We start from the raw sequence: 26,073 nt of genomic DNA on the forward strand, positions 1-26,073 counted from the left end.
GGAATAGGCAAGAACAAGCTTTAATCATTTTTGTAAATAGATTAAAAACAATTTGTTATCACGTATGAATTTATCTATTCGCCCAGTCACCGTTCTCGCCGAACCCGTCGTTTGCGACGAAGGGCTCGACGAGTAAATTAACCCATAGACACAGCCTAATGAGTTTCTCGCCGAATCTTCTCACAGGGTCACGTTTCCGATCCTTTGGTAGATTCAGCGAAGCACTGCTCTTGCTAGGGCCAGTGTTAGCAACACTGGCCCTAGCAAGCTAGCTTCGGTTTGAGCCCCGTGAGCTCACCTACACGTCAAGGTGAAGCTGAAATAGCCTATCAATAGGGAGAAAAGAAAATCTATTCGCATGTCGTTTTTTTAATTCAGTTCGAACCTCTTACATATTTGTGATATCGTGGGAAATGTTTCTGGCATTACTGTAGCCGTGGTACGTGTTACCGCAAATGATTTACAGCTGGTAGACGTGCTCTTCTGAAATGCGGGCATTAAAAAAGCAAACATTGAATACAAGCTTTTTATCAGTGTCTTAAAAATGTATTTACTTGGTTTTTTTATTGCTTAGATGAGTGGACGAGCTCACAGCCCACCTGGTGTTAAGCGGTTACTGGAGCCCGTAGACATCTACAACGTAAATGCGCCACCCACCTTGAGATATAAGTTCTAAGGTCTCAACTATAGTTACAACGGCCGCCCCACCCTTCAAACCGAAACGCATTAGTGCTTCACGGCAGAAATAGGTTTTCTAGATTTAGGTAATGGCATTCGTTTTTGGGAGTATAGCGTGATGTGTCACGTTTCTGTTGTTAAGGTCGACGACCGCTACGACAGCACAATAAACTGTTAATCGAAGGGGCGTTGCAGACGAGCGGTTGTTGTCTGCACGCGATAAAACTAAAATAGAACTAAAACATGAATATAGACATTTTAACAGAAGCAGGCAGGCTAGGTTTTTTCGAATCCCAACATTAGAAATTAACTATATTTTATTTTATTTATTACTCTTCATAAAATGACATCCCAACAAAAATATTTTATTATCCATAGCCCATTTTTGATCGCTCCTGGTAAGGTGTTTTTACTGATGGTAGGATCTCTTGTGAGTCCGCGCGAGTGGGTACCACCGCCCTGCTTATTTCTGCCGTGAAACAGTAATGCGTTTCGGTTTGAAGGGTGGGGCCGCCGTTGTAACTATACTGAGACCTTAGAACTTATATCTCAAGGTGGGTGGCGCATTTACGTTGTAGATGTCTATGGTTTCCAGTAACCACTTAACACGACGTGGGCTGTGAGCTCATCCATCCATCAAAGCAATAAAAAAAAATAAGAAAAAAAGGTTTCTTTAAATTCGCGCTTAACAAAGCCTGAACTTTTGAGCTGACACGAAACTTGACTCTTCATTTTTGATAATGTACAATCATAATTTACGGTTATCAGGTACGCGTAGAATCAAATAGAGTTCCACAATCACGTATCGAAATGAACCTGGGTCGAGAACCAACTGACCAGTCGGCCATGACAGCGGATGTTTAAATACATTTCCGCGTTTACAATGCGTCTGAATTATTAATACATCGCGACTTCCTAGTGAAATGTATTGGTATACCGGTATACACGAGTACGTTCGGCTTCCGTCGTAAAATTAAAAATACAATTGTTACTTTTTTATAGTCTCTGCTTGTAGACGGGAAAGCGATAAAAGCATTATATTACAATATTTTCCCGATGCAGATTCATTTGAATCTTGTTTAGAATCTTCGAAGGCCATTTGAAGCTTGTTTGAAATCTTCGAAGGCTAATCTAAAGAAAGACATTGAATTATTTACGAAATGTTACACTATGTATGCTACACTATGTAGCTTGCAAACAGTGAAAGAATTTTTCAAATCGGTTCAGTAGTTTCGAAGCCTATTCAATACAAACAAATCTTTCCTCTTTATAATATTAATATGGAAGTATGGATTTGGTATTTTTAGGTACACAATCTAGCTCTAATTAAACAGTTTGGCGATCTTTAAATTTGTCATTATGAACAAATTATAAATTACATTTCCAGCTGCGTCTTGCGCAAAGAAAGGAAAATGTGAATCTTTCGTTCGGTGACGTAAATTTTGAAGTTACTCGCACCATGAATGATATTTCAAACACGCTTAGAGATAACATTAAAGTCATTGTTCACGCTACAACGTTTCCAAATTCGTGTAGGTACTAAAATTCGCATAAATACGTGAAAACAGTAATTGAAATGTTTTTACGTTTGCAATTAAAACAGCAATGAAATTGATTACAGAGGTGAATGTACTTGTATACCGATTACATTTTCATTCATTCGTAATTTTTTTAATGCATGAAAGGAAATCGTATAAACAGTTGAATGTGCTTGTATACTGATTACATTTCCATTCATTCGAAAATTTTTGATGCATTAAAGAAAAACGTCTACATTTACGTACACAAAAAACATTGCCTTGACGAGTTGATGCAACATTGCTTTATGTTTCAAGGCATTCTCAATGATATCAAAAGGCCAAAGAACCTTAAAAAAAAGATCAGTTTGTATATGTAATACTTTAGCTAGTTAATTAGTTTCGTTATTTATAAAAATATATGCTATTTCTGTTTCTTGAAAAGATAGGTCTCTTTTCCCTTACTTCTTTGAGAGATGATCTTCCTTTGAGGTGAAATTGCGCAGTACACCGACGGATCCAATGTTGATGCATTAAAGAAAAACGTCTACATTTACGTACACAAAAAACATTGCCTTGACGAGTTGATGCAACATTGCTTTATGTTTCAAGGCATTCTCAATGATATCAAAAGGCCAAAGAACCTTAAAAAAAAGATCAGTTTGTATATGTAATACTTTAGCTAGTTAATTAGTTTCGTTATTTATAAAAATATATGCTATTTCTGTTTCTTGAAAAGATAGGTCTCTTTTCCCTTACTTCTTTGAGAGATGATCTTCCTTTGAGGTGAAATTGCGCAGTACACCGACGGATCCAATGTTTTTGAAGTGAAACTTCCTTATCGGCGTTGGAAAAAAATTTACCGTCACATTTTTCGGTTACGCGTCACATTTTTCCGTTACGCGCCATCTTTTAATTAACGGCTGTATGTTCTGAAGTATGGATGCGCATTTGAGAAACCCACCTCATGTCTCAAGGTGGGTCACGGAATACATTTTGTAATTGCAATAATCCCAGGTAACCCACTTAATATCACGTGGACCGTGCTATTATTGTTATTACGTAAAATAATAGGAAGAAAAGTACCAGGGTATTATGATATCAAAGAGATGTATTTTATTATAACTTTACTCTGACGTACAGCCTTCTTTATTAATTAACGGCTGTATGTTCTGAAGTATGGATTCCGATTTGAGAAATTGACCTCATGTCTCCAGGTGGATTACGGAAATCATTTTGTAATTCCAATAATCTCAGGGAGCCCACTTAATAATATCACGTGGACCGTGCTATTTATTACTGTTATTACGTAAAATAATAGGAAGAAAAGTACCAGGGTATTATGATAGCAAAGAGATTTATTAATAATTAACGGCGGTATGTTCTGAAGCATGGTTTCGGATTTGAGAAATCGACCTCATGTCTCAAGGTGGGTCAAACTTCACGAACCTCAGGAACCCCATTTAACACCACGTGGACCGTGCTATTATTATTAATTTATAGGAAGAAAAGTACCAGGGTATTATGATATCAAAGAGATGTATTATTAAAATGCTGTAATAATCTTAGTAGCAAAAAGGTAAAGTGAAATAATTGTATTATTTGTATTCATGTCTATGATAATAAAATCCTTTTGTTTAAACTTTATCTAATTTAACTTTATTTAACCAATTTCTAGAAAGTTGCATGTAGATCATTTTTCGAAAAATAAGGCCATAAACAAGTTTCACTTCTTACGTGTGTACACTAGTACACGCACACATTTTTTTTTTTATTATTCAGAGCTTGTATACATGCAAGCTTATCTTGAAAATGTCGTAAGCGGGATTCAAGCATCTCTCAAATATGTTATGTTGTATGATAGCTACCGCCACACTACTATTCTTTTCATGTTTAAATCCATAATTTCTATCTTAATTCTTCTAACCTCCAATCTAGCAGTTGATGTTTTCTAACTTCTCGGCCCGTCAAAACAATTTGATCCGGAAAGTGGTCTTAGTACTGATCTTTTCTTAGGGGTCGTCAACTATATTATGTGCATCTTGAGTATAGATCAGGGGATCCCAAACTTATTTTGTCTAATGCCTACTTTGAGAATAAATTCTTTTTTAGCGCCCCCATTTTTTCACCTGATTAAAAACCACTGTAGCGAAAGCTCAGTCGGTGTCTAAGAGTCCTCCTAGATAAAAATTACATCTGGGTCTCTTATTGCCCCCCCTTTAGATCTGCAGCACCCACAAGGGGGCGTTATCACTCACTTTGGGAAATGCTGGTGTAAACGGTTATATCACAAATCAAATTTTTCATATTCATTGACTGATTGCTCAATAAAAATAATATAAAACTATAATCTGGTACCTATTAGATGACCCTATTGTGATCATCTATTACACAACACGTACGAACATAAAAACACAATAATACTGTGACTCACGCGTTCAGGAGGCGCTAATGTTAATGGCTTCAATTCTTCACCTCTATCGACTTCTAACTAGTTCGTTCACTTGACTGAACCGCCTCATTTTAATTCAACGCGGTTAGCGAACTCCGGATATCAGGTGTTCGAAATTTGCCACCTTTTTTAACTGACAGAACTTTTTTACTGATTATTTTAAACGTATTTAAAGTGTTTATTTATAGACATAGAAAGTTTTAAAAGTAACAGTCAACCTATTCCGTTAATAATATGAAAACACTATCGGAGGGGTATTATGATTAGTCAAATGCATGTCTTATGATCCAAAGTATCTTAAGAAGTCAGTGTCTGTGCGATCTTGGGATGGGCAACAAGAAAACCTGTAGGTTTATAACAAAAACATATTACCTAAATGTATTTTTTTTATTGCTCCAGTAGGCAGACGAGCGTACGGCCCACATGAGTGGTTACCGCCGCCCATGGACTACAGCAACGCCAGGGGCAGAGCCAAGCCTTAAGTACTCTAATGGTAAGCCGAATGGTACGTGGCAAAAATGATCTCTGGAAACGCAGATGAACGCAGTGGCTCCAGGTAGTATGGATGAACTCTAATCCGGTGGCGGGCGTTGCGATGGTAAGAACGAGATGATGGGATCATCTCAACCATTCAATTGTATACATAGGAATCGAATATTAGCTGTTACTGTGGCCATAAATACTGAAGCATCAATACTGCTAGATAATAGGAATACATGCATGCCATCATAGATCAATATAGAAATCAGGGTGAAACGTAAGTTTCAAAGTATCAAAATTATTCTTAATTTAGCGCTGTATGTACCTTAAAGACGTTTATATCACGTACCAAGTTTGGCTGCTTGAAACTCGTCGCCACGAGCATTTAGTACAAAAAATCGACGCCACATTTATATTACGCTTTTATAATTTCCCGAACATCAGCTTTTTTGCTCAAAATTATCCGTATTCGACAATCCCCTCGGGTCTTTATCGAGCCACTAAATACGTACGTCGATCAAACGAATTTATTACACAATACAAAACGTTCTTAGCACGGTCTGATTGTTCTTAATTACTATCGCCTTCAATTAAGATATTTGACGTAGTTATTTCGAACAAAAGAATTCATTTAACGTTTTAATACCGTACCAAATATAATCGGAGAGCGTTGGCGATATCGCGTCCTCCATAGCGACAACAGTCCGTTCAATAGCTTTTTCTTAACGACATTCGATATGTTTTAGTTATTTCAAATTGATGTGTTGCAAGAAATATAACGGAGCTCTCGCTTTATATTCGACTCAGGTTTCTGATTGATCGGCAGAATTCCAGAGAATACGGTGACAACGTGATTACATTGGCTATCTATTTCAAATTCATTGCATATTTGGAAATGAATTTTGAAATGCCTTTGAGACAGAGCTTACGATACAGCGTGGGTAGCGCATTTACGTTGTAGATGTCTATGGGCTCCATAACCACTTAGCACCAGGTGGGCTGTGAGCTCGTTCACCCATCTAAGCAATTAAAAAATGCACATGGTTTTATTCGACTTTTTTTATCCAGCCTACCTATTCTAGTGACCTCAAGGGGTCATGCTAGATTCACCAAGTTAGTAGATAGCTCACGGGGCTCTAACCTGTGGAGATATTCGACAAACAAACGTATCGACGCATCTAGAAATATAGACTACATTTTTTTAAATATCCCGAACTTCTTTCAATCATCCTAGCATTCTCACCACAAAAACAACCACGCGTTCCGGATCGAAGATTACAACAGCCGTTATATCAATTCAATTGAGACTCCACGTTTTAAGGCGATGGCTAATTATGTTGTGGTCTGTCTGTGGACTCCATTTAATACGAGCTAAAACCTCACCTGCCTATCTACAGTAGTAAAAAGTTGTTTGATTATGATCCTTCCTCTCTTCTTCTCCATCGCCTGCCACATTGCTGAGGATCGTGACTATGTTTCAGCTTGTCGACTGCCAGCCTCCATCGGCTCCGGCCAGTTGCCTGGTGTATTGCAGCGCTAAGTGGTCCGCTGGTTTGGATATCTGGTCGGACCAACGTTTGGGGCTCCGGCCTCCGGGACTTTTTCCTTCTACTTTTCCAGTGACTATCAGACGTTCCAAGTTGTCTTCACTTCTGCGGGCAACGTGACCAAAGTAGCGCATTATGCGTTGCAGACAGGTAGTAGACAGGCGTTGAGCGTTCTCCATTTTAAGCTGTTGTAGGACCGATATGTTTGGGCGGTGGGCTGTCCATGGAATCCTTAATAGGCGGCGCCAACACCACATTTGAAAAGCATTAACTATGTTTGATGCTTTTGATCCTTCCTCTATCTATTTGAAAACAAATCGACGATTACAAAAGATCTAAACATATTATCAACGACAAAGAGTCACAAGGCGAGTCGTCAAATGGTATTTATTATATTTAGTGTACCGAAGCCCATCAGAGCGTACAGCAACAGCGAACTATTGATCTCGAAACAAAGGAAGGTGAAGGGAACGACCCCGTTAAGCTTATTAACAACAGCGGTTATGGGAATGCATTCACGAACGAAGCCGGCACTGAAGCCCGGATTAATGGAATCATAGTTTGAACGTTAACCGGCAATTAGCTTCTTAACGTTGATATGTTAGTGGTGTGTGGCTACGCGAACGCTGATACGCAGATAATGCAATTCGACGCACGCCAAACAGATTAAATACATTTTGCAATGTATACGTTACATACAACATACAACTAGCATTTACAATTTCAAAGAGGGGAAATGTACATTGAATTCACAATAACCATGTCGTTTCGGTAAATGTGAGCATGGCATACAAAATACGAAATCGCAAGTGCTAGTAATGTGGTGAGCATCCACGTCGCATGCCCCCTAGGCGCGGGGACATCGTAGGAGGTACTGCACTCCGCAAAAAAAAAATAAAAAAACCACTACAACCTAACCCTTTTTTTTTTTTTTTTTTTTTTTCTTTTTTTTTTTTCGGGCCGGGGGCCGAACCTCCTACGAGGTCCCCGCGCCTAGGGGGCGCGCGGGGTATGTGAGACTCAACGATCTGCAGGTGTTGAGAGCAGATCGCGGGCCCAAGGATTTTAGGGCCCACCCACTAAACGACTCCCCTGCACTCTTACACCCGACGTCCGATCTCCGTCCGGGGTCAGAACCCGTTCAGAGTAGGGGGGTTCCCGCGGTCAACACTACAACCAGACACGCGGCGCCACCCCGAGGACGTCCGACCGACGGGTCGTCGAGGCGATAGTCGACGACCAACGACGTCGGTCTCCGCGGTACGGCGGCCCTACCAGGCCGCCCGGGCGGTGCCGCTGGTGTTCCGGGATACCCCGCTGGGCCAGAACCAGCCTGCCGGGTCGGTACAACACTACAACCTAACCTAACCTAACCTACGACATATTATTATATAATATGCAAAGAAAAGTATATTTTGTTTGTCATTTACATTTTTTAATTAAAATAATCTTCGTTATTAAAGCTTTTTGTATTATGTTTATTTAAATAATTTTTTTTTTACTGCAACAACATTATTAAGTTATTCGTATTCCAACTTTTCTTAAAACATGAAGGTAAGAGTAGGTATACATTTATAAAAAGGTGAAGGCAAGAGTACACATTTGCCGGAAAATTTACATATACATTATATTCAGTTCACATATACCTAGCTTTTTGGCAAATGTGCAATTTTAGGGTAAAAGTGTACATTTCCCAAGAGTGTACATTTACCGTAACACATATATAGGCATAGACCTATGTATGTTGCCGCGACAAATGTCTGTTCTACGGCTTGTTGTGGTTAGTACATATCTTATGATAGTGATAGAAGGATCAGATACTGCGTGACGCAAGCACTATTAGACTAGCAGGTATTCCCAAATATATAGCTAACTGACTAAAGAGCACTAGCGTAATTCGAACTAATAAATAAAATATCAAATATTTGTAATTCCAATCAACTACGAATTTTGTAAAAAGGACTTATTTTCGGATGCCGAAAAGACTAATAGAACGTAGTTGCTCCAAGATTTCCTCCCAATTAACATGTCAAATAGAATATCAATTCAAAATTAATGTAATAAAAGTATGCTTAAAAGACAATAAAAAAACACAAAATTAAATAGTTATTTCAGCACGTTTGGGGAAACAGATCAGAGAGTATTCTTACCTTGCGACTAAGTCGCCCACGTCGATGTAAAGCTATTTTTTTTTTCATATCAAAGAACGTGTAACAAGATTTGACGATATATTTATGTACGTATTATTTATTAGGTAATAAAATTGTGTAAAAAAAATATAAAAAATATTTTTTGTGAATGTTTAGCTATAGCTAGAAGTTACAACTTATAATGTGGGACACACATACATACAAAAGTTTTTTACATTCAACTAAATAATCGCTATATATAAAATAGTTATTTGCTACTACTTTGCTACTATCACGTAAATAGAAACAAATACTTGTAACAATTACTCAACAATTATCTTTAAGTACGTACTATAAATTTATTTAGGACAGGCCCCACTCAACGCGCCTGACCGCTGCCCATTGTTTCCAAGTAATAGCTATTACCCAATCCTTATCCAGTTACTTCCTTGTATTCTCGCTTCGAGTACTTACGGCAAACAGTAATTGCGTAACCCAGCAGTTGTACTGAGATAAAGCAATTGCTTCGGTATTATTTCACTTCGCAACAATTTCTATTAGACACTAAATCGATTTCCACCATTTATTTTACTTTAATCTCTTTGAATCGAGATACAGCTCGGGTTTATATATCAGGGAAACGATTGCAATCGATTTATTGAACTCTGTAGATTGTGATACGGAAACAACGTACCTTTTTTTTTTTTTAACGCTGGGGAATCCATTTACGGATACCCGGTCGAGGGGGGTAAGAGACCGGGTTATGTCGGACTCCGGCGCCTCCAGAGAAGAACAGGAAGAAGAAGAAGACAGGGGTCCTCCTCTTCTCCCAATTCCCGCCGGGAGACTACGCCTTGAGAGAGGCGCGCGAGGCACTGCACGGCGTCAGCCACGCAAGAGCTACTCCACTTTATTTATATTTCAAATTCCTTTCTAATTACATATCCAGGCTAACGATGATGAATGTGTTTGGTAATTGTTGTCACTGCATTAAGTGGGTAGGGAATGCTCCTACTAAAAAAGAAAACATTGAAGATTGCCTTTAAATTTTCTTCTTCTTGTTGTTAGCATTTTCCCGGTCTAGTATCAAGGTCAGCTTTTCTGCTATACTGGTGGTAGGACCTCTTGAGAGTCCGCATGGGTAGGTACCACTGCCCTGCCTATTTCTGCCGTGAAGCAGTAATGCGTTTCGGTTTGAAGGGTGGGGCAGCCGTTGTAACTCTATACTGAGACATTAGAACTTATATCTAAAGGTGGGTGGCGGCATTTACGTTGTAGATGTCTATGGACTCCGGTAACCGCTTAAAACCAGGTGGGCCGTGAGCTCGTCCACCAACCTTTTGGGTGAGGTCATTCTCCTCCATAACCACCTTTCACATCCAACTAGTGTTTCTTGGGCCTACTGCGCGATCTTGGACCTGATTATTAGAGGATGAGGCATCTATTTCGGACGTAGTTTGGGGGCATGTGGATTATTTTTTCAAAATGCCTTCAAATTCTCTATGATAAATAAAAAGTTCGTTAAGATCGACACGCTCACAATCCAACATGATCGTACTTAAAAAAGAAGTGACAACAATTATTACATAACACATAACTCGACCAATTGACCCGGATGACGCATTAGTGGGAGCGACCGACCGGTGTCGGAGAAAATTGCTCATAATGCTCCACGTAACTGCGGTCGAGTGATTTTTATAGCAAGTAATAAAGCATTAAATGTCTTACGCATATCTGCCGGAATAACGATTGAAATATTGAAACAAAAAGAAAAATATATACCTATATACTAGCTGACCCGGCAGACTTCGTAGTGCCTCAATCGACAAATAAAAGACCGAAGCTTTTGCACAAAATAAACTTAAAACAAACAAAATGAATCCGTCCGACGGGGGACACATCAAAGGAAAAACAAAATTGTTATTTTGATTTAATTCCGAGCATTTTCATATTTATTTACCAAAAGGTTTAAAAAAACCTTCCCTGGACTTCCACAAATAATTCAAGACTAAAATTAACCAAATCGGTCCAGCCGTTCTCGAGTTTTAGCGAGACTAACGAACAGCAATTCATTTTTATATATATAGATAGATAGATAGATAGATAGATAGAAGATAGATTAATACCCGCTAAGCTTAATAAAAACCAAATTATCATAAAGGCCGAGCGTGAGAAATTTACCTAGCCACGTACCTATCTGTAGCCCTCAATAGAACTTTTAAATAATTTTAGTATCGATGACCTTGAAGTATCAAAATGAGGAGCCCGCAGTAAAACGACCGCATTGCATTTGTCATTAGTCTCCTTTGTTGGAACACTTCGATTCGTGATCACATTGTGCTGTTGAGTCACGCGGAGACAGATTCAAATCACGTATTATTTTAAGATACTAATCCATACGACTTGAGTCACCCCACGAGCCCCTATATGTATAGGTACTTTGAAGCACTCCGAAATTAACAGAGTACATTGACTTATTATAGTTTTCGCAATAGAAAACAGTTTAGAATATAAAAAAAATGGTTAAATTTTGGTTGGTATAAAATAAATAATAATTTACTGGTGGTAGGACCTCTTGTGAGTCCGCACGAGTAGGTAGGTATAAAAAAAAACTCCCAACCGGATCCTGTTTGGAAAAAAGAATTTATCAGCACCGCATTCGCTTTTATGAGTTAATTTATAAATGCTTCTGAATATACACAAAACAAATTTAAATCGGAAACCCGTTGTCGGTTTGTTATGGTTTGCACGAAGCGGCAATTCTGGAAAACGTCAGCAGTTAAAATAGAAACATATGTATATATAGACGGCGAGGTCAATCGTGTAGGTTAAGAGAGTTCAAACAACCAATAAATTATTATTAGAAAGAAATTAAGGCTAAAACATTAACAGAAAACACTTAAAAACTAATTTCAGGAATTCTTTACAACAACAATAAGTACGACTGAGAGTCGACAGTTGGTTATCAGGAAAATTGTAAGGCATTCGAAAAGTGGGAAATAATATAGTGCCAATATTAAAGAGATTAAACCGTAAAAATACATAGTTTCAGTCTCGCCTACGACTAATGAAAGTCGGAGAAAATATTTGATTAAAAAAACGTGACGCACTAAAAATTATAAAAATTAATTCATGTCTACGACTGCATAAAAAATCTTGTCTATTTTGGTATATATGTATTTAACTACCTAATTGTCGTTTAATATACATCACTACATAGGATAAAACAAAGTCGCTTTCTCTGTCCCTATATCCCCATGTATGCTTAAATCTTTAAAATTACGCAACTGATTTTGATGCGGTTTTTTTTAATAGATAAAGTGATTGAAGAGGAAGGTTTATATATATAATAACATCCATTAAATAGTGGAGAAATCGCTAGTAAAGTTATAAAGGCAAAAGATCTCGTAGCCGCAATCCAATGCGTTGGTCCGACCAAGTCAACACACTCTGGATACCACAGTCTACGATGCCATACACACTGCCGAGAACAGAGGAAGATGGCGAAACATCATCCAGAGAAGGATAATGGGAGGAGATTGTCACGACCCTCAGATATGGAATGCGACTCAGGGAAGAGAATACATAAAGTTAAACTAATTTTTCGTAAAGTTAAAAACGTAATATGTATATCAATTTAATAGTATAACTTTTAATTCATTCTGCGTTTGTGTAGCAATACACCGTGAGACCGTAATCAGTGCAATGATGAAATGGATTCTAAATGTTTATCTAACAAACCTAAAAATTATAACACACATATTTTCAGCAGTTTCTCTAAAACATTAGAAGTAAACGATACGATACAATATATTTTGCGATGTTTAATCCACAATAGTCTTAAAACTACTTAAACAACTTGACAAACTTCCTGTAGGCACTCCAATTATACTTCGATTTCTTTTAAAAACGAACCAATCGGTGCCATAAAGAAATCGGATTAAAACTTGAGAACGGAAGCGTCGGACACGCCCGGGGGAAATATTTAATTACTCCCTATAGTACGATTCTACACAACGGTGGTATGCGATCGAGTTTTTCAAAATCTTTAATCAAAATTTGAATATCTATTGTACTGTCAATAAGTTGTTTCATTTATCATTTACGGAATTAACTTCTTTAGCCACTGGCGGTAGGGCATTTCGTGAGCCTCACCAGGTAGGTACCACCATCCTGCCTATTTCTGCCGAGAACAGTAATGTGTTACGGTTTGCAGGGTCGGGTTACCGTTATATTATAAAAACTGAGAATTAGAACTCTGGTCTAAAGGTGGATGGGGGCATTAATGTCGTTGCTGTCTATGGGCTCCGGTAACCGCTTAAAACCAAGTGGACTTTGAGCTCATCCACCCAACTAAGCAATATAAACATATAAAACGGGATGAAGGGTGTATTCGGTCATTTGAGAATTTATGATAATTAGGACAAAACCATCAAACCATGTATGTATGATTCCATGACCCATGTATGGTTGAATTAACTCATGATAGTACGGAATCCAGATCGTTAATAGAAACACATTTATGATCAAAGAAAATCAGAATTGTAGGTATGGCGAAGTTCTTCTAGTTAAAGAATTTAGCGACATGTTTCTATTTACCTATACACATAAACCATCTAATTGATTATATAAACTGTATCGATATCCGTTGAAACGTTTATAAACTCTGAAAACAATACACAAACAAAGACGGACTGTCTGTCTCAGTTTAGTAATACATATTATCTATGGCTGAAAGGCTGTTTAGTTTGAGAGACATTTTTGCAACTTTACAAGCGCATCTTTGCAACAGAAACGAGCAGTACCTTTTTTAAGGTCGGTACCTTTTTATTATTATTTACTTAGATGTGTGGACGAGCACACAGCCCACCTGGTGTTAAGTGGTTACTAGAGCCCATAGACATCTACAAGGGAAATGCCACCACCCAGCTTGAGATATAAGTTCTAAGGTCTCAGTATAGTTACAATAGAAGCGCATTACTGCTTCAGGGCAGAAATAGGCAAGCCGGTAAGCACCTACCCGTGCGGACTCACAAGAGGTCTTACTACCAGTAATTACGCAAATTATAATTTTGCGCGTTTGATTTTTATTACACGATGTTATTACCCCGATTCGCTGGCAGTCTAGTGGTAAACATAATAGTAACTCGTAGTATCCAAAAACATATTAAAATGTTCAATTTACTGCAATCTTTCGTTATTCTCATTATAATTTCCATTGGAATTTTAGTCCGTCGATACTAGTAGACATTACTTATCTTATCGCACTAGTACATATGAGTTTCCGATACCGCAATGATTATATCAAGAATGTATAGTATAGTATAAAAATACATTTCTACAAATCAGTCCGGATTTTAATAAAATCTTTAGATTCACCTCGTCCTCTGACTGATTGTACGGTTTTAAAAATATCCAATAGGCAAATAGCTAATTATTGAAGACAAGAATACGAATCTTCAAGATATTTTTGTAGCTATGAGCACGAGGGTTAGAGGTAAAACAGATGTGTTGTCGATTGACGCAACACAGCACAGGTATAATGAAGGGGAAAGAATTCCGTTCAAAAGAAACAGTACGGAAATAATTAGTCTATTTTGAGACATTCCGTATTTATATTAATAATAAACTATCATTTGCTGATAGGTGACATATATTTTTTTATGAATGAGGGATTACTGGTGGCCTGGAGGGCCCCTCCGGTTTCACCAGGACAGGTGGACGAGCAGAGACTCGGCCAGGAGGGGTGGGATTTGCTAACAGCGGCCCGAGCGCCTCCAAAGGAGACCTAAAAACTCAAGGGCAGCTGCTTCGCGAATGAATCTAATACCGGATCGGAATCGCGACCCGCTGTGAAAATCCGGCGAGAAACTCAAAGGGCTGATGTTTACGTTAGGTTGCACGTCGAACTCTTTGCCGAGTTCGACGAGTACGGTTACCAGGGTCCCTACTCCTAGTGTTAGACTTAAGGGCGTCTAATGCAAGGACTATTGGATCTGATGAATCCGTAAGGACGTGAGATGACACATGCGCAATACGCAAAGACATTGAATATATATTCTTGAAAAATATAATACTTAAAAACGTACATACATGAAAACAAATTATTTAGCTGTACATTCAAAAACTATTTCACCATCAGAACAGAGTCACTAATGTGCTAGATCTATTATCCTATCTAGTCCTAGGTCGGTATGACGGTGTAGGGGACCGCTTCCTACGAGACAAAACACAATTCGCGACCAATGCCAACGAGGCAACGATTATATTTCATTTGATCCAATGAGCATTTTGAAATGCCGGTGCAACCAAGTGGCTAGTTTATGGAGACAAATGGAGAAAAACAAAACGACGCGGTCCTATTCTTCAGCTGTGTTTCAAGTATATGATCAAAAATTTTGAACACTAAACGATTACCAGAGTCCATAGACATCAACAATGTAAACAATGCCGTCGAGTCTCAGTTCTATAGTACAACGGCCACCCCGCGCTAGAAATAGGCAGGGTGGTGGCATCTTCTAACCTTTCCCTACCATCGTTAGCCAACAGTTGTAAATTGGGAGCTAAACTTTTTTTTATTACTTTGACGGGTGGACGAGCTCACAGCCCACCTGGTGTTAAGTGGTTACTGGAGACAATAGACATTTACAACGTAAATGCGCCACCCACCGTGAGATGTAAGTTCTAAGTTCTCAGTATAGTTACAACGTTATTCGATGATTTAAATATCCGATTCCGATTTTTTTTAAAACGCTTTAAATAACGTGCGATTCTTCATTTTTATAATTTTTTAACCATAAAACCAAAGTTGAAGTTTAGACGTAGAGAAAAACACATCATCCATCGCCGAAGCAATTTCTGTTTATTATTTAAAATAAAACATCCGCTGGCCATCGGCTTTGCTATTTCGAGAACGCGATGCAACAATTTGACGTTTTCACTAACAAAACACCTACCTACCTACGTCGAGCTCACGTAGAATTCACGATATCGCAAATCATTGAATAACAAAAGGAATAAAAGGTCCTTGACCTTTCTCCTGAAACTATCACCATTGTATTTATAAGTATTGCTTGGCTACTTCCCTTGCGTGTTCTTTCTTTGTACCGGGTATCGTTCTCGTCGAACCCGTCGCTTGCGACGAAGGGCTCGACGAGTAAATTAACTCTCAGACACAGCCCACTGAGTTTCTCGCCGCATCTTCTCAGTGGGTCGCGTTTCCGATCCGGCGGTAGATTCTGCGAAGCACGGCTCTTGCTAGGGTTCGTGTTAGCAACGTCGTCAGGTTTGAGCCCCGTGAACTCACCTACATGTCAGGGCGAAGCTGAAATAGCATCTCAACGCTATCAGCATAGGTAGGTAAATGCAAAAAAAAACTTTCTTTGCTTAGAGAATGCAAGCACTTTATGCGTGAATAAACATCGTCTCTTTGTAGTCGGACATGCGAAAACACAGTGCAAACAACGCTTTTAACAACACGAGATGCGTAATGCAGAAAGGTTTTGTGAAGAACGCAACATAACAAATACTTGTGAATATCATCAAGATGTATTTTAGTACACTAGTGATCCCGCAGTAGTCGAAATTCGATTATAATGAATTGAAATTATAAGTTTGAACATTATTATGGTTCTATTGTCAAACACAATTATACTTCTATAATAAAATAACAAATTTCGCCAAAACTGCACTATAGATAAATAATATTAAAGACAAACAATATTTAATCTATTCTCAATTTGACAACAGACGTCAAGAACAAAAGTTAGACAATAAATAGTATGCATGCGTGTGTGCGTCAAATACATGGTATGTAGTGTGTGTAATGTTTTCTTTATTGATTTAATGTATCTTTTATGCATTATTTTAAAAAAATATTAGCATTCTGCACTTCTTCTGTATATTCTCTATAAGTGTGGAAGCTTTCATACTCCTCCGTCCGCTCAATTTTCGTAAAAAGGGATACAAAATTTTTACTTCACGTATTAATATATAATAGAACATAATGTATCTCTTAATGCGTAATAAAAAGCAAATGTGAAACGTGGCCCGAAGGAATACGTATTCGTCAATAAACTGAGAAAGACGCGCGCGTTCTGAACGTATGAATACAAGGATTTTAATTTGCATAATGTCCTACAAACTGTCTCGCATACTAGGGCTCGCTTTGACATGCTCATTTAAATACCTACACGTGACTATGTAAATTTTATGATCATTGTGTATGATTTAATTTCAAACATGACTCATTTCCAATATCGGCTAATAAGTTATTAAAAAGCATTAAAGCTATTTTTATATATTTTTTTTAGATAGATACGCCACACCTTTCGTGTCACCGTATAGAATAGAAAAAAAGAAAGAAAAAATATACAATTTGATACTGCTGTACTTAATAATACGACGAACTCGTCCACCTTTTGATTATTAGTTACCAGAATCCACAGGAGCTACGACGTAATTGCTGCCAACTATCTTGAGACGTGAAGTGGGAATCTCAATGATACAAATCCATAATAATATTATAAATGTGATAGAATAGTATAAATGAGAGTGTGTTTGTTTGTTTATGTATTTGATTGACTTTCTTTCAGATCGAAAGGAAGCAACGAATAGACGTGATTTTTTTAAACTGATATTGTTAGACCTAAAGTATGACGTAGGCTACCTTCTATACCAAAAAAACCTCTCATTCCCACGGGAAACTACACTGACACTTTTCCTTGACCACGCAAACCAAGCCGCGGGTAACAGTATTGTATAAGGGCTGTCCTCCACACCACACCATACAAGCATTTCGTCCTTTGAAACCAGTCATAATGTGGCTTGACCTTACATTTAAAACGACCCGCGAAACCCGAATCACATTTAAAAGACCTTTATAATCGTAAAGGACATGCAAACCAGTACCGCCGCTTAAACAAATATTTTACAAGCATGAGTCATGAGGCGAGAGTGAACACTCGAATCTCATCGTTCAAGGTGACTTTAGGAAACCACACTTGACGATACGGCATACACACGTGTTCGAGATCATACGTTTCGAGTGCCCTTGACCTTGGGCAGAGGCATCAAGCAAGCAATTTTGTGCTGATCCCAGAGATAATGGTAAACGCATAAAGTTCAATTTGCAATAAATTGCATTGCACCTTGGCCATTTTTCTGAATGTTTAAAAACAAGAAGCGAACTATCGGCAATAATTCCAGTCTTAAGCTGCTTTCAGACTACGCTATACTATAGTGTTATATAGTATAGCATAGTAAGTCGTATAGTAAAACCAATAATATACAGTATAGTACAGTGTGAACGTATCCATAACAATGAATGCTGCGTGATATTGTTGTGCTATGAGCTATACATATATTATATGCTATTCATTATAGCGTAGTCTGAAAGCAGCTTTAAATACATATTGTCAAAGATTTATTTACAAATCGTAGTTGTTACTTGAAATTTAATAGGTACACAAAACAACTACAAATCCTTAGAAGTTCCACATTTACTAATATTCAATTTTATGTCAGCATAAAATAGTTCTTTACTCGAAATTAAGTACACAAAACAACAACAAATCCTTAGAAGTTCCACATTTACTAATATTCAATTTTATGTCAGCATAAAATAGTTCTTTACTCGAAATTAAGTACACAAAACAACAACAAATCCTTAGCGGTTCCACATTTACTAATATTCAATTTTATGTCAGCATAAAATAGTTCTTTACTCGAAATTAAGTACACAAAACAACAACAAATCCTTAGCGGTTCCACATTTACTAATATTTAATTTTATGTCAGCACTAGCGACCCGCCCTCGCTTCGCTTCGGAAACATTAAAACACATATGAAACCAAAAAAAAATAATAAAAAAAAGTAGCCTATGTTCATCAGGGACAATGTCGGCTTCTAATGGAAAAAGAATTTTTCAAATCGGTCCAGTAGTTTCGGAGCCTATTCGAAACAAACAAACAAACAAATCTTTCCTCTTTATAATATTAGTATAGATAAAATAGTTCTTTACTCGAAATTAAGTACACAAAACAACAACAAATCCTTAGCGGTTCCACATTTACTAATATTCAATTTTATGTCAGCATAAAATAGTTCTGTTGAGTATAAATTTTACACCACCGCATGTATGACTTTCATTCGTATCTCAAAACATATTTCTTTATAAATACCGACATTATTTTATGTATTTATATTTCAGAAACTTTATCCGATGTCATGTCTGAGAATGTGAAGGTCGAAATAAAAATTGTACACGCTTTACACGAGAATATTTTTTAGGAAATCCATAAAAAAAATATTCTATCGGTGCATATTTTACTGCGGTTCCGAATAGTAAGCCTATATTATATCGGCCTAGTTCCCCACAAATGCAACAGCACGTTTCGGGACATAAGCTGACCAACAGGATACTGGTCTTTAAATGACAAAAAAAGTCTGGTACAAAACCGTGCAGTAATACCAGTAAAACGATTCAAGTTCCTTTGATATTTTAGCTAGTTTATTTCCTAACTCAAAAAAACATATCAGCACACGTCTTAATGGCATTTAGGCAGAGCACACAAAAATGATTACCAAACAAACGATAGAACTAAGAATGTTGATGCATAAAGCCTTAAATCGTGCCAGCGAGTACATTTAGCAATACTGATGGACGTTTCAATGTCAACCAAGCGTTATCTCTCGGCCACAAGTACTGTGTTATCGTACGGAACACGTATTTAACTGGTTTTTAGCTTTCATTTATCACCTGACCTAATTTATGTTTTTTTTAAATAAGCATCTGCTCGACATATGCCTCTTCCGAAACTTAATTGTGTCCGGATTTCATGGATTACAGGCTTAAAACTAAGCTTAAGTCGTAGCCGGATCACCAAACTTAAGTGCATTGGAATTTTATGCGATTGATTCATTTGGTTTGTTACCACGGTCATTCTGAGTTTTTGGCACGAATAAATAATAAGGTTTACGAGTTTACCTTCATTATAATGTTCATAGACCGCTGAGCAACTGAGACTCTGATTTCATGGTTTCAAGGCGGGCCAAGTCATTAAATTTGCGATGGCTATGAGGTCCGGTAATCGCCCTACATGTCGGCCACATGCTCTTCTACACTATACGATAATAAAATCGTATAAGTCTATATCCAATAAAGATTAATGAACACAAATTCATTGGAAACTGAAAGAAGAAGTAAAATTTGACGAAGGAAACGCGGTTGTGTTCCGTAATCGAACCGAAAAATATTTTTAATGACTCACAGTTGTACCACTCAAAACTGTGGAATTTTATTTAAAACCATTATCTATGGATAAATCTCGTTGATAAACAAACATTTTTCATATAGTAGTTTCTTATTCTGCCCTTATTCAGAGAAACATCTTTACGAGTATGTCAGTTCGAAAGTTTTACATTACCGTTTTTATCCTCGTGATTATTATAGTATTAAGAATGTGGAACATAATATTCATTGTTTATTGTAGAAATTGTATTTAAAAGCTTTTATGACCACGAAGAACACGAGACTATAACATTACACAATTTTAGTGAAAAGTGTAATGTATAAGGTTACTTTCGTTGCATATAATAAATATTTCGTTGTTTATTATCCGTATATAAATAGATAAAGACAAAACATTTAAGTACCAATTTTGGTAATATCTAAAATGAATCAAAATTTTGAAGCGCCAGAGGGTTAAAGTCGAATTTGGATCAATGAGCGAACACTAGAATAAAAATAAAGTTAATATATTGCTTATATATTTTTCTCTGCATGTTTGGCATTCTCTGTTGGCTACGTTAGTAATTATTAAATCATTTGATAACAGCCATCTCGTGAAAACACCGATGTGACAAGTACATAATTTGATTTTCTGAAGAAAAATATGCGGAACTACAATTCTTTTAATGTAAGCTTCATACCGCTGAATCTCGAACAGCGTCTGGGAAGTCTTTAAACACGGAATAACCGAGTGGTCCGTCCCTAAGTCCTGATGGTCTATTTACGTCATCGGCGGCGCATCGTCGCCATGAGCGCGTGATGCTAATTATGTGAGCATCCGGCGATTTAGGCGCCACGAACCTTGGCCGAAACCCAGCCCTTCGGAACAGGATGTCTTTTACAGTTCAATTGTTATCAATACATAATTGTAGGTATTCTGAAGCAAACCAATTCGAAAATCTTGACCAATTTTTTTTTAATTTTTAATTAATCGATGTATGATGAACTTCGCATCAATTAAGTAAGGACGATAAATATTTTATTCGATAATATTTTCAAATAAAGAAAAATGCTAATTTTGAAAGAATAGTCAAATAACAGAATTTATGCAAAAAAAAACAAACGAATTAGAATGATTTCCTAAACCAACTAAGCATCGATCTTCGGTATTAAATGAAGACAAACACTTTTTTTAAATGGGCCATTATTTAAGTTTAATCTCGTGGATTTTCAAAAGGACACGCAACCACGTTGGCCATAATGACAGATTGGTTCGGGGATCTCGTTTGAAATTCAAAATTTAAAATTAATTTGATATCGCCTTACTCCTGTCCGCTTCGTTTTGAATATTCTTATAACAAAAGATGTTTGTATCACAACGAAATAACGTAACACAAATATGAAACGTGAGAATTTTAATTTTGAATGTACGTATTTAATACAACGAAATAACTTTACAGTTACGTTCAAAAACAAAAAGGAACTCCGTAAAATGATCATAAGGCATTCCACGATCAAAGCATTTTTCGATACAAAGAAATCTAAAATTGTTTTATTTCACTTTTTACTTGTTAGCAAATTTTGTTACACACACGGATAGGTAAAGTACAACGTAAAAAAAAAAACAGATATTCTACGCGAGCGATCCAGCATGTTTCGTAAAGAATATTATTAGACTTTTGACTCATTAAGAATTTTAGTACAAAACGAAATAAACATTATTCGGTCCAACAGACGCCAAGGTTGTTTAGATCATAAGGAATCTGTATAAAGCAGTAGTAATACGCAAGCTATAATGTGGCGATTTTGTTTTTTTAAAATACACTAATGATAATACTGCGAGACAATTTATTCGATATTGACATCTCAGACTTTAGAAATAGAACATGAAATCTAGGTTAGGATGCAAGCTATCATTTTTTATTGCTTAGATGGGTGGACATGGTATTATATGGTTAACGGAGCCCATAGTAATCAACAATGTAAATGTCGAGACACCCCGAGACAATGTCCAGCGAAAAAAAAATCCTTTTTTTATCTGATTTTATTTATTTATTTGTAGTCTTTCATCGAATTGTTATCTTTCAATTTGGTATCAAAACTAAGAAACGTGAATTGAACTCTACATGAGAACATTTATCGGAGTATCAACAAAGGCTACACAATCTAAAACTCGTTAACGTGTTTATCATTAAATATTCATGTTAGTAAAGCTAGTATAATTTTCGTAGCCCAGAGAAAATTCAATTTTTTTATTTATTGCTTTGATGGGTGTGGAGGATCTCACAGCCCACCTGGTGTTAAGTGTTTACCGGAGCCCACATACATCTACAACGTAAATGCCGCCACCCACCTTGAGATATGAATTCTAAGGTCTCAGTATATTTATAACGGCTGCCCTATCCTTTAAACCGAAACGCATTACTGCTTCACGGCAGAAATAGGCAGAGTGGTGGTACCTATCCGTGCGGACTCACAAGAAGTCCTACCACCAGTAATTACGCATATTATTATTTTGCGGGTTTGATTTTTATTACACGAGGTAATTCCTTCACCGTAAAAGTCAATCGTGAACATTTGTACGTATTTCATTAGAAAAATTGGTACCTGTCTGCGGAATTCGAACACTGTTGCATGGCTAGATACGAATGCACCGGACGTCTTATCCTTTAGGCCACGACTTGCTATCGTCTCTTAGACAAGGATAGTTTCTAGAAGAAACCCAAATATATAACAAACATTCCAGTTGTCATTTTATAGTCTTAAATCTTTTCTGTACCTAAATGAAGATAATTTCGTTTTCAGTCTTGACCAAGCTTGAAGCGGAGTCACGCTACGATATTTTGTTTGTAATTATAACATAACACATGTTTCGTATTCCATTCGAACATGCTGTCATGAGTCAGGAAACAATACAAAACAAAATTCAAAACTGGGCTTATCGTAAAAACGTGCTCATCACTATGATCCTTTAATGTTGAAATTTTACATGTACCTACCAACGTACAGAGATAACTTGACTAACTCAAAGTCAAGCGTTTTAAAACCGTAACACAAATCTTCGCACCAACTTTGAATAGAAAAAGTAAACAAAGACTCGTTTCAAAGAATTGACCCAGAAAGCGACAACGAGTGCAAATTAAAAAATGCCCAGAGAGAAAACAGGCGTAGTGAATGTAAAAAAGAAACCGAGGAAATTGAAAACTGCAGTTATTATACGGACAGGAAACTGGCAGTCGACAAGAAAGCGGTTTCGCTCAAACTGGCCAAATGAGTAGCCGCAGGAATAAGGATCAATGTTCTATGGCAATTAAATGGAGCGATTGCGGGAATAATTTCTCTGGGGGAATTCCAAACGTTTAAAACGGAATCGTGACGAGAGTACCAAGACTTTTGTACGCGAAACAGTAAGACGAGTATATAAATCTTAAACAAGGCGGCTTGTTCAATAACAACTTGAATGTTTGGTCACGCGCCGTGCTCTATAGGAACAAAACAATCCATAGCCGTCCATAAGTTTATTAATCGATCGAAAGAGAAACCGTAAAGTTCATTAGCATACGGTTACATGTTCGCACAATATGAAATCGAAATGGGCCACGTTATTATCCATAACAGGCATTAAATGAAAACAGGAAAAGCAATTGCACGGTCGAAAGATCGATCAATTTTGGCCGAACGCTGGCGAATCGTATGAAAGTTCGAATTGTGAAATTGTTTTTATAAAAAAATAAATTAAGATCTAGTGCTGTACATTTATTCTGAAAGGTATAAATAAAATAATGAACAACATTCCAAGAAAGCGCGAAGTTGCGAGGAGTGCCAAAATGTCATCGTGTCGACGAAAACGTGTCGAGATATTTCAGATAAATCTAATTTCTAAGAATTTTAAGGTAAATGACATTTTAGAATTATTTTTTATAATAAACTGGCTTATACACTCAAATTCGATTGCTTTAATGTAAAAAAATGTAGGTATATTCGTCGAAACTAGTATTTTTTTATGGATGAGGAATAAACTGGTGGTAGGACTTCTTGTGAGTCCGCACGGGTAGGTACCACCGCCCCGCCTATTTCTGCCGTGAAGCAGTAATGCGTTTCAGTTTGAATGGTGGGGTAGCCGTTGTAACTTTACTGAGACCTTAGAACTTATATCTCAAGGTGGATGGCGTATTTACATTGTAAATGTCTATGGGCTCCAGTAACCACTTAACACCAGGTGGGTTGTGAGCTCGTCCACACACCTAAGCAATAAAAGAAGAAGAAAAAAAAAACTTACGCCATATCTTTTCTGTACAACTGCAAACGTGTATGCACAATTTCATGATAAGCGGAGTAGGTAAGATTCGATAGCGTAGTTAACAAACAAATAAATAATCTAACTTCCGTGTTTATAACATTAGTATTCGTTAGGCAAAAAATTAAAGGGATCAACGATAATAACAACATTATGTGAATTTTCTTCATGGATTAGGCACGATCTTTGTAAATGTAACAACCTTTGACCGAAACGAGTTTGGCTGTTTGATGACGCAAGTTTTTATTTCATTTCAGCCAATAAGCCTAATATAGATGATGACTCTATGTCTCTACCCAAATACTTAAATATTATCGTCAACAATCAGAATAGAACTAAATAGTTTATAGGTATTATAAACAATGTAATCAGTGAGAAAAATTGATAAACGACGTAATATCAAGGTCAAGTTGTCTTAATGATGTAATCACAATCAAGATTCTTTCGTGTGAAGTTAATGTTTATTACAGGTTTAATGCTTTGTGAACCTCAACAAACTAATTAACCTTTGGAACGAGATGACATCATGATATCGACTAGGGTAACTACTGATAAAATTTCACATTAAGCAATAAGTAACTTACCTTTTTTGGATTGCTTCTCGCGTTCCTTTTCCTTTTCTCTCGCCTTTTTCTCTTTCTTTTCCCTTTCTTGTTTTTCTTTTTCTAATCGTTTCATTTCTTTTTTCATCTCCTTTTCACTTTTCTTCGTCTTGGTGTCGTCGATTTTTTCAGACAAAATAAAAGCTCCCGTTTGGACTTTCGTCTCTATTTCTTCCTTCGGCCTCATCACGGTGCACTCTTCACTATCAAATCACACAGGGATATTGTAAATTAATCAACAGAATCCCCTGTAAATTCACTCGCGTTGGATTTATCTCAGCGTTAAGAATTACGATTCGGCACAGATCGGCGGCGACGGCCGACCGATGTTTATCGCGCACGTACGTACGTCCTGACGTTCGCTATTGGCGAAACGATATCGAAAATTATCACTGGCACTCTTCAATTATTTCAAAACCACAGAGCGCGATGATACTAGGATCGATAGCAGCTCGTCGATACTAGGCAGCGGTATCGCACGTAGCACTAACCGCGACTATGTCTCGAGAGGCACTGTGCTCGGCCTACGCTCAGCCCGTACGCCGCCAGAACTCTTTAAGTCCCGACACCGACAGAGAGCGCCACGCTCGCCGCTACAACGTGCGCTCGCGACGTTTATTGTTTGTACTCAAAGTCTATAAATAAGCTCTGCTTCCTTACTGTGACAACTCAGGAGATGACTTATGGTCATTGAACCCGTGACGAGCTTTTCGCAATAGATAACAAAGATATGATGGGTAAACAAATTGAGATCACAACTGGCCGATGCGATGCCTTTAAAGATCTAAAGAAACAAGAAATTCAAGTCGATAAACAAAGTTAGATATAATTTTAAGAAATTCTTGGTAATTTTAAGAAGTTTTTGGTAGGCAGCGGCCTGGCTCTGCCCCTGGCATTGCGGAGTTCCATGGGCGACGGTAACCACTCACCATCAGATGGGCCATATACTTGTCTGCCTACAAGGGCAATAAAAAAAATTTAAAAAAGTTCACAATTTTTACTGAGGTTAAAAAAATAAGAAAACGCCTTGAAGCTGGAAGTAAAAACGACACTTTCATATATTGAATGATTCGTATGATCTGAAGATTTTTAAAGCAACAATAAATAAAAAAAGCAATCTCTTAAATTAACTTAATGCGCC

The 26,073-nt window shown here is 37.3% G+C and overlaps 1 protein-coding gene across 6 annotated transcripts in view; it reads right to left on the reverse strand.

The window, feature by feature from the left end:
• The window catches only part of LOC733061 (actin-binding LIM protein 2), a 105,473-nt gene that overhangs the window by 67,056 nt on the left and 12,344 nt on the right, over window positions 1-26,073 (reverse strand). For 5 of the 6 annotated variants that reach the window (XM_062676335.1, XM_062676334.1, XM_038020713.2 and 2 more), the window contains exon 1: window positions 24,915-25,551. The exons of the other annotated variant lie outside the window; for it this stretch is intronic. In XM_062676335.1, the coding sequence (XP_062532319.1) occupies window positions 24,915-25,119 (205 nt within the window). In that variant the 5' untranslated portion in view covers window positions 25,120-25,551. Of the gene's footprint in view, window positions 1-24,914; window positions 25,552-26,073 lie in introns of those variants that run through there. 6 annotated transcript variants of the gene reach the window in all.

This window comes from Bombyx mori, chromosome 26 (assembly GCF_030269925.1).
Source record: "Bombyx mori chromosome 26, ASM3026992v2".
NCBI lineage: Eukaryota > Metazoa > Arthropoda > Insecta > Lepidoptera > Bombycidae > Bombyx > Bombyx mori.